The following is a 10,215-nucleotide window of genomic DNA, read 5'->3' as shown; positions in this document are numbered from 1 at the left end:
GGAGGCACAAGCTGACCTTGAAAAAGTGGCACCAGTGGTCCATGTACTTACTAAATCATACCTTGCTCAAGGTGATTTTTTTCAAAATCAGGCTGGGTTGGCAATGGGGAACAGCGGGTTAAGCCACCACCTGCAGCACCACCAGTATTCCACATCACACTGCGAGGTTGAAGTCTCCGATGCTCTGCTTCAGATCCTGGCCCCTGCAAATGCGCCTGGGAAAGCAGCGGCAGATGGACCACGTGCTTGGGCCACTGCCACTCATGTGGGAGACCCAGAGAGAGTTCCAGGCTTCGGCCTGGTCCAGCCCTGGCTATTGCAACTGTTCGGAGCATGAACCAGCAGATGGAAGATTCTCTTTCTCTCTCTCTGTCTCCTTCTCTCTCTAACTCTTACCTTTCAAGTAAAAATAAATACATAAATATAATTAAATAACAAATAAAACCAGGTGAAGTTTTCCCAGGAGTAAGCAGAAGCCCTGAGCCAGTGTTGCTCCCTGAAAATGGGGGGGTGGGGGGACAAAGGGGTCCCAGGTGGGGCAACATTCCTTCCCCAGCCCGCTAGGGGCTCCCCACTAAGGGTGCTGTCCACACAGCCAGCACGGAGAGCTTCCGGAGCACATCGGGTCCCCGTTTAACCAGCCCACTCGGCCCTTCCAAGAACTCGGCACCAGCGGTGGCCCCTGCACAGAGCTTTGCTCCCCTGGTCTAGCCTGGGCTTCGTGTCCTCTTGGGTCTCAAGGCGACCTCCAGGCCCTGTGTGTCCCGGGATAGCCATGTCTCTGCCACAGCACCTCTGACCTCTGACCCCTGCCCCTCCCCTAAAGCTGGGCTGTTGGCCACCAACACCTTGTGGCCACCACGCACCCCAAACGAGACCGGCCCGAACGGCACCTGCTCCAAATGAAAAAAGACAAAGCCAGACTGTGAAATATTATTTAGTAGATTAGCCTACATAGTATTAACGAAAAGTTTCCTCCTTTTAAAACCGCGCCCACTCGCAGACGCACAAAAATACATCCTCCGGGAGCAACCCGAGGAGCCCCAGGCCCTCGGCTGGCTGCGTTGCCCGGCGCCCTGAACCCAGAACCAAGGCCCATTTTCTCCTGCTGCGGCCGGCTCACGAGTTCCCCAAAACGCGGCGCAGACTCGATTTCCCCGAGGGCTTCCTCGGCGCTCACGGACGCCCCCCGCCCCGACCTCCGAGGGCCCAGGCCGCCACCCTGCCCTCGCCCGAGGCAGCGGGACTCAGGGTCCAGAGCCGGGTTTCGGGCGCCCGGCGCCCCAGGGGCGGGCGGGCTCCCAGGGCGGGGAAGGGGCGGGCCGCGCGGAGGGCGGGGCAGGGCCCGGAAGAGGCGGGCCGGGGGCGGGCCCATGCGGGGCGAGCCAATAAAAGCACGAACGCCGGCACTCGGGCGCAGTCTTGCTCGTGGCTGCTCCGTCTTTGTGCACGCACTATGGCGAGGTCCCTGGGTGTTCCGTTGCTGCTGCTGGCCGCCCTGGTTGTGGCCCTCGCCCTGGCCGTGAGCCCCGCGGCCGGCGCCAGGACGAGGCAGTCGCCGCGCCTGCTGGGCGGCCTGGAGGACGTCGACGCCCAAGAGAAGGACGTGCAGCGCGCCCTGGGCTTCGCGGAGAGCGAGTACAACAAGGGCAGCAACGACAGGTACCACAGCCGCGCGCTGCAGGTGGTGCGCGCTCGCAGGCAGGTGTGTGCCGGGGCGGGCCGGGCTGGGTTGGGGGCCCGGGGATCCGGCCGCGCCCTGGCCGGTGAGTCCCCGGGCGGGCGGGCGGCCTGGAATCCCACCGGACCAGCTGACCGTGTTTGGCGCCTTAGTCATGGGTCCCAGCGCCGGCCTGCTGGAGGCGCCGCAGGGGTCAGGGTCTGGGTGCGTCTGTCTGTGGGTCCCTGTCCCGCGCAGGCCCGGACCCCAGCCTCTTGGGCACCGGGAGCACAGTGGGAGCTGTTCGTTAAAGGGCCGTGAGTGGAGTAGAACAAACGGACGGAGCCCGCAGCCCGCCGAGCAGCCGGATGGCTTCTGAACACTTCTTTTTGCCTTCTGAACCTGACATAGTTTCCAGTTCACGGAACAGAGGGTGGCAAAGATGCTACAGAGCGTTCTCCAAGAACCCTTCTCCAGCATCCCTCCAACTTCTCAGCGCACCCCTTCCTCTCCCTATGCACATGCAAGCTTGTTTATGCCTCCGTGTGCGTTTCCGGAAAGCAAGCGCTTTCTCTTACCTCCCTAACGCGCGCTTTTGAAAATCAGCCGTCAGCTTGCATGCGCTGAATTGTAATAATGCACAGACCCGGCTGCTGTCGCCATTCTTCCCCTCCCCCCACCTCCACTGCCCAGCTTCCCCAGGCTCAGTGCTGTACGGTCCAGGTCCTAACTCTGATCTGGAGCAGATCCTCAGGCTGTCACATGAGAGCGGCATCCGTGAGAGGGACTGGGACTTGTTGGTCCGTGATGGGCCAGTGCGTACTTGGCGGCCGCCCTATCGTGTTGTGTCATCTCTGAGGATCACACAGTAGCACGCCTCTCAGACCCCACCCTCTGCTAAACTGCACATGCCATGACCTGTCCGGGTTAAGCTGATGTTTCCTCCAGGGTACACACCGGTGGTGAGGTGATCCTGCCCCGGGAGTCCTCCTCGGCACAGGCCACTCAGCGGGGCCTTCCTTCCCCTGGGAGAAGCCCTGGGGACTGGTGTCACCACACTGGCCCCTGGCACTACCTGGGCTGTGCTGCTGCAGCAGGTGTGAGGTCAGGCCTCTGGCCAGCAACGGGGTAGGGGCAGCAGGCAGGAGCATCAGCCAGGGCTGAAGCCTGGAACTGGACCTGAGGCCAGAGAGCCGGGCCACTTGGCACCAGCCGAGCGGGGCACACGCTCAGGGCACAGCTCACATCTGCCTTCCCTTGGGAGTTCGGCTGAGTCACGGGCCTGGGCCATGTCTCAGAGGAGTCAGCTGATGTTGGGGCCCTGAGGCTTGTAGCGGGTCCCTGCAGTCCCACGTCTCCTCCAGGGGGACACCGGCTTGGAGTGAGGTGCTGTAGGCCACCTCGGGTCGTGGGTCCATTTTACAGATGGGAAAACCATCGTCCGAGGGATCCCAGGGCAAGGTCTGAGGCCCTGGCTCCCCCCTCCCAGATCCCTCATCCTTTGCATCCCAAACCCACTCTGTAACCACCTGCCTGCCTAAAACACAGCGCCCGCTGCCTCCTGCCCTGCCCACAGTTAGTGGGACTTCAGGAACCCTGTCCCTGCAGAGCCCTGCTTTACAGCAGGCCCTTGCCCTGTGCTCCCAGTACATGGAACTGTTTGCCTGCCCCTGCCTGGCTGGCTCCCCGGAGCTGTGTGCCTCGTGTTCCTGGAGCTGGCTAAGACATATTTATAGTCCCTGGCTTCCCTCTTGCGTTTCCTCTTAATCGCTCCGCCCAGCTGCAGGAGACACCCTATTGGGAGCTGCCTGGACTCAAAGGAGTTGCCAGGGCCTGGGTGTGGCCTGGGAGGGGGAGGCAGCTCCTGTGGCCTTGTGGGTGGCAGTTCTGGCAGCCCAGCAACAACAGCAGAGTGACTGCATGTGTGAAAGTGAAGGGCGTGCTGACTCTTGCTCCTTGCACCCTCCCAGATCGTAAGTGGCGTGAAATACTACTTGGACGTGCTGATAGGCCGGACCACGTGCACTAAGACGCAGACCAACTTGGCCAACTGTCCTTTCCACGACCAGCCGGACCTGCAGAGGGTATGTGCCTGATGGAGGCAAAGGGGAGGGTGTGTGTGTGCATGTGCAAGCCTGTGCATGTGTGGGGAGAGGTAGCCAGGGGTCCGGGATTCATACGTAGACACACACCGGTGTGAGTTTTGTGTATGTGTGCATGTGGAGAGCAGTAGGGCTGTATGTACCCATGATAAACCTGAATTGCTAAGATAAGGGGGTCTAGCCTGGGCATGGGGGTTTATGGGGAGGGCAGCACGGCTTGCTTTTGGAGGTTGCACCTGCTGGACAAGGAGCAGCAGCTGCAGGAGGAGCTGCCTGGAAACGGGGAGAGGGGAGGGGCTCTGTTTAGTCCCAGCCTTGGCCGCCTGCCCCATTGCCCACAGCCCTGCTGAACAGATCAGATGGAATTAGAGGCTTAGGAGTGTCTAGAGCCTTCCAAGACTGCCCCCACTCACTCCACCACCAGCTTCTCCATGGATAGGGCCAGCTCTCGCGAGGTTGCTGCTGTGGAGAGAGCCACTATCCCCTAGTCACTGGCTTCCGCCCTCTGGGGTCTTCCTTCTACACCCCTCCTGCAGCCCACCCAGGTGTAAGAGGTAGAGGGAGAGAGGGGGCGCCTGTCCCCTGCCCTACACTCCTGGGGCTCTTGCAGCCCTGCAGACGCTGCAGCTCACGGGGCAAGGGCACGTGAGGACCAGGACTGGTGGGAGATATGGAGCAACAGGTGGGGCTGTGTTCTCGGCCAGTGGGGTGGGGGCGGGTGGGGACAAGAGTCACCCCTGTTCATCGCACACGCTCAGACGTCACATGCCAGGGCACGTGCTGGTTAACTGTCACCCGCACCGACTGCCCCTCTCTGTTCCTTTCACAGAAGATGCTCTGCTCCTTCGAGATCTACAGCGTGCCCTGGCTGAATAAAATCTCCCTGCTGAAATCCGACTGCCAGAATGCCTAGGGGGTCAGTGCCAGCTCTACGGCCTTGCCCGCTGCCCCTGGCTCCGCACACCCTGGCTTAGGTGGGAGTCCCCCCAGGGCCCTGCTGGAAGACTTTGCGAGGCAGGTTCTGAACAGCTCAATGGCTCCTCCCTTGTTGTCTCCCTAGCTTGTCAGATCTACTGCTGTGCAGCATGCGTGGGCTGCCTCGATTGTATCCAATAAAAAATAGCATCAGCTCTTTTTCGTGGAATTGCCTGCTGTGCTGGGGGGTGGAGGGGTATGCAGCCATGTTAGTTGGCTTTTTGTCACTTCAACAGAGACATCAAGGGGGGCTGCTTTGGAAAGGAGACGGCTCATCTCCGTGGGTGGTTTTGACGGTTCATAGTCAAGGTCAGGCAGGTGGCATCTGGTGTGTGTGGAAGGTGGGCGGAGGGTGATCACTTGGTGAGCCTGCAAGCTTGCCTGGGTCATACAGCCATGCCCAAATGAGAACCACCTTCCAAACTGGGCAACTGCCCAGGGTCCTAGAGACCGCCCAACAAGCCCACCTCCCAGATGCAGTTAGATGGAGTCTCCACCCTGAAGCCACCAACCATGAACATTAGCCTGTTAACCACCACCTCTAAGACTTTGGGGTTTGAACATCTGCGTGAGGTTTGGGAGCCGCGTCCTGTTCCAAGAGCTCCTGGTGGAGATCAGAGCAGGGCTGAGAGCAGGCATGGCAGAAGCTGCCACTTTGGGGGTGGGTATCTGAGACTCAGGGGAGGGAAAAGCAGGGAGGAAGCAGGAACCCAAGCATTCAGACAGCAGGGGCATAGGCTGCCCTTGGGGAAAAAGACAGGAGGGGCATAGGTGGTGCCCATGGCCTGGGGCTGGCCCTCAGTGGAGCTTGGCCAGGCAGTGAATACCATCCATGTTCACAGAGGTGATTAGGTTGCCCAGAGACCAAGTAAGTTATGACTTCCGTTTACCCGCCACTGAAGACCTAGGGACCTACCTGGAAACCAAGCCTGAGAGTACAGGAGGGGGCTCCAAAAAGCCTGTGGGAAAATGGGACTAAAGGGGGGTGCACATGGGGTGGGCACTGTGGCGTAGCAGGCGAAGCCGCCGCCTGTGATGCCGGCATCCCTGGGGACGCCCATGAGCCCGAACTGCTGAAACCTGGAGGTCAACAGCTGACCCAAATGTCCCTTGGGGAGGAAGTCCAGTCTCGCGCCTCTGAGGCCTAACTCTGGGGCTTGTTGATTTGAGTGTTAAATAGAAGTGTATCCTCTCTAAGGTTTCTCCTTATACATAGATTGGGTATCTTTCTGGCCCTGGGTTAACAGTAAGATTTAGAGGTTTTTTTTTTTTTTTTTCGTTGATCTAGTTATGATACCTTATATCTTGGCTCTGAAAGGTGGAGTGTCTGGGGTGGCCTTGTGGTTGCATCTACCAGCAGCTGCCTAGGAAGTGAGGTCGGGGGAGGCCCCCAGAGCTTCTGGTGAGCTCCTGGAGGAAGCCAGGCTCTCTGTAAGGGGCGCCGGCCAAGACCCCATGCCCACGAGGCCACCAGGGATGACCCCTCAAAGCTAGCATCACCTCCCAACTGGGTGAGTGGGCTCTCTCAGATGTCCAGTCCATCTGACTTCGCAAGGGACCATGGCACCTGCTGTCATCTCTTTGCCCAGGCGAGAACCACCCAGCCATGCCCTTCCTGAATTCCTGGCCCACAGAGTTGTGAGCGAGAAAGAACAGGTGTATTAGGGAAACTTGTCACTCATCAGCAAATCATGAGCCAGGGCTGTTTTTCTGTGAGACTTCCAAAACCTGCTTCTTAGCCCTACAGCAAAATCACTATAGCTTCATCGGTCAGTTCCTTAAATTGAGCTCATTCTCTTTCTTGTCTCCTGTTTTTTGGCCAACTTTAATTTTTTTGAATGTTATGGTAGAATGGCCACTCTCTCTTCTTTTCTCCCTCTAAATTTGGTTTTCTAAATATAGTTGGGGGTGCCTCTTTGGCCTAGCCATTAAGATTAGGACAACCACATCGCACATCAGAGTGCCTGGATTTGATGCCTGGCTCCGCTCTGGCTCCAGCTTCCTGCTAATGCACACCCTGGGAGACAGCAGGGAGGGCTCAGGTAGTTGGGTTCCTGCCACTCATGAGGGAGGACCTGCATTGAGATCCTGGCTCGTGGCTTCAGCCACTCCGCTGTTGCAGGCGATTGGGGAGTAAACCAGCAGATGAGAGAACTTGCCCTCACTCTCAGAAATAAATGGCTATAATTCTTTAAAAATGTATTCTTCCAAAGGAAAGGGCTCTTCTGGTGCCCAAGGTGGATTTTTAGTGTTTTTGCCAGGACTATATAACATTTATATTTCAATTTGGGGCAAAAAAAATGACTATATAATTTTTGAGCTTTTCAGAACACCACGTATCATGCAATGTGTCTATGCTTTTATGACATCCTTCGGTAGAGTGAAAAACACCTTTGATCTGTCTTTTGTGTTTCCTGTGAACTCTGTCCCTGGATATTTTGTATTTTTTCAGGAATATTTCCTTGTCACTTCTCTAACAGTTGTTGATAAGAAGACTACAGATTTTGCTTGTATTCCTTGTGTCTGCTTTGGTGTATGTTTCTTTATAGACTTTAAAAAATGATTTATTTAGTTGAGAGGCAGAGTTACAGAGAGAAGGAGAGACTCAGAGCGAGGTCTTCCATCCACTGGTTCACTCCCCAAATGGCCACAATGGCCAGAGCTGGGCCGATCTAAAGCCAAGAGCCAGGAGCTTCTTGGGGCTCTCCCACATGGGTGCAGGGACCCAAGCACTTGGGCCATCTTCTACTGCTTTCCCAGGCCATAGCAGAGAGCTGGATCAGAAGTGAGGCAGCTAGGACTAGAACCTTAAACTGGTGCCCGTATGGGAGGCCGGCACCATAGGCAGAGGCTTAGCCTATACGTCACAGCACCAGCCCCCTCTTTATAGACAATTCGAGCTCTGGGCTTTAGCGGCCCGTGGCTACTACCAGATGTAGAAAGGGATTTAGATTATTGTTGGCAGGAGTGGCCTTGGACCAGACTGGAAGCCTCACTGAAAGAGGCAGAGAGGAAAGCCCCCACTTGGTCCATACCCACAAGGTCAAGCTCCAGGGTCAGGCCCCGAGAGCCCCAAGTGCAACCACCCCCACCTCCCCGTTGCTTCCTGCTGTGCTGTCAAACATCCATGACCCTGCGAAGCTGAGAACCAAACGGGAGCTAAAAGAACGATTGTTTCTAATTCTACCTGTGTCTTGCCCTTGGCATCAGGGGACCAAGAGGTCCCTTCAGAACAAGTGCCCTGAGGCTTATGTGGCTGAGTGAGATGCACTCACGGGGTCACGTCATGTCAACTCTGGAGTCTGGCTTCCTTAAGACTAGGTAAGATTCATGAGAGGACTTCAAAAAGTTCACAGAACAGTAAAGTGTTAAAAGTTGATTTTGGTGAGAGTGCCAAATCCTCTGCCTGCGGCGCCGGCACCCCGGGTTCTAGTCCTGGTCGGGGCGCTGGATTCTGTCCCAGTTGTTCCTCTTCCAGTCCAGCTCTCTGCTGTGGCCCAGGAAGGCAGTGGACGATGGCCCAAGTCTTGGGCCCTGCACCTGCATGGGAGACCAGGAGGAAGCACCTGGCTCCTGGCTTCGGATCAGCGCAGCGTGCTGGCCATAGCGGCCATTTGGGGGGGTGAATCAACGGCAAAGGAAGACCTTTCTCTCTGTCTCTCTCTCACTGTCCACTCTGCCTGTCAAAAAAAAAAAAAAAAAGAAGAAGAAAAGAAAAAAACGTTTATTTTGGTGCAAAACACCTTTGAAATCCAAGCACACCTGAGTCAAACAGTTCATGGAAAAAAGGATGCATGGATTTAATTTTTTTTTTTTTTTTTTTTTTGCAGCAAAATAAACTTCCTTTTTGAGACACAGACACACAGAGAGCTCCCATCCAGTTGGTCACTCTCCACATGCCCACAACAGCCAGGGGCGGACAGAGGCCAGAGCTGGGTGCCAGGAACCCAATCTACATCTCCCACTGGGTTGACAGGAATCCAATTACTTGAGCTATCACCGCTGCCTGCCAAAGCAGAAGCAAATGCCAAAGTCCTTGGGCCAAGGTGCCGGCCAGATCACTGACCTTGAGTGGGGCCCCACTGGTTTCTGGGAAGCAGAACTCCACCCACCATCTGCAAACTCAATCCTGGGTGTTTCTGACTCTTCACCCTGCCCCTGATTAGTCTGCAGGACTGCTGGGTCCTGCGGTATTTCTCACCTGCCCAGGCTGGATCCGCCCAGGCTCCCTCTGCAGAGCAGCAGGCACAGTTCAGCTCTTGGTCCTGTTCCCCCACCAGTCAAGGTGATCAGAAACCCCCGGCGCTAGGTAAACAGGCCCCACCCACCTCATGAAGGACTTGCAGTGACAAAGGGTCCAGTTAGTTCTCTTTAGGGAAGCTGGCTCCTCCCTTTGGACCACAGCTTGGAGCCTGTGACCTTGCTGAGTTCTGCCCTTGAGTCTTAAGATTAACATAAGGAAGGCACGTGACCCTCCCCCCCACTACTCCCCCCAACCCTGGCTCCATCCACCCCCCGGGGCTCACGAGGCTTATGGTGGCATTTGTTGGACTGCAGGTGGAATATCTCTTATCCAAAGTTCTGGTGACCAGAAGTGTTTCCAGAGTTCAGATTTTTGGGGGCAATCTGGAATATTTACACATCTATAATGAGATTATTTGGGAATGAGATCCAAGTGTAAACATGAAATTCATTCATGTTCCATACTTGTACACCTCCTGCACAGAACCTGAATGTAATGTGATGTAATATTTTTACTAATGTGTATGTAACCCAGTTGCATGGTATGGAATTTTCCACTCTGTGCATCGTGTCCGGGATTCACCTCCATAACCATTCCCTTGAGAATGAAGCCAAATTGTGGGGGCATCAGAAGGGAACCAAGATATGGCCAGGGACTGGCTATTTCTGCCCCTGCAACCAAACCGAGGCGGCCCTTCTGCTGGGCTTTAGTTTTGTGGACCAATTACCGCTGTGCTTCGGGCCAAGTGGGTTGGGTTTCTGACACCCTGCACCCCTCCCTCACTGAAGCCTAAGACACAACTCAGCCTTCAGTTCTCGGAGCCAGAGTCCCATGATTGGGAAGGGTGAAGCTATTTTATTTGTAATTACTGTGTTATTTTTCAATATTATTTGTTTGAAAGGAAGAATTACAGAGGGCAAGAGCAGAGGGAGACGGAGAGGGAGAGAGAGAGAGAGAGCACAGAACCACATATGCGTAATATGCTTATACAACACACAGAACAAGACTGTATTTACATATAGGAAGAGACTTACATATTCTGAAAATAAATGCCTACTCCAACTCGTTTCCCCATGACCACTTCTAACACCAGATGCAGGGAATTTTGTCCCCTCCTCCCCCTAACAACCTAGCAAGGCCTCCTTGGGCAGACACCAACTATGCATCCCCTAACTGAATTCAACTCTGACACTCTCCACCTGGTGATAGCATCGCCTCTCACAGCTCCAGGGGCC

The 10,215-nt window shown here is 55.7% G+C and overlaps 1 protein-coding gene across 1 annotated transcript; it reads left to right on the top strand.

Annotated features, from left to right (window-relative positions):
* Window positions 1–1,435: 1,435 nt before the first annotated feature.
* On the top strand, window positions 1,436–4,876 carry CST3 (cystatin C; the record flags this gene model as incomplete). The annotated part of the gene is given in 3 exon segments (NM_001082706.1): window positions 1,436–1,705; window positions 3,631–3,744; window positions 4,592–4,876. Coding segments are annotated over 3 exon segments (447 nt in total). The 3' UTR covers window positions 4,676–4,876.
* Window positions 4,877–10,215: the final 5,339 nt, after the last annotated feature.

The sequence above is a fragment of the Oryctolagus cuniculus genome, chromosome 11 (assembly GCF_051225735.1).
Source record: "Oryctolagus cuniculus isolate XC-2025 breed Fujian yellow rabbit chromosome 11, ASM5122573v1, whole genome shotgun sequence".
Taxonomy (NCBI): domain Eukaryota; kingdom Metazoa; phylum Chordata; class Mammalia; order Lagomorpha; family Leporidae; genus Oryctolagus; species Oryctolagus cuniculus.
Note: the sequence above shows the minus strand (reverse complement) of the source record. Positions and strands in the feature narration are given on the sequence as shown.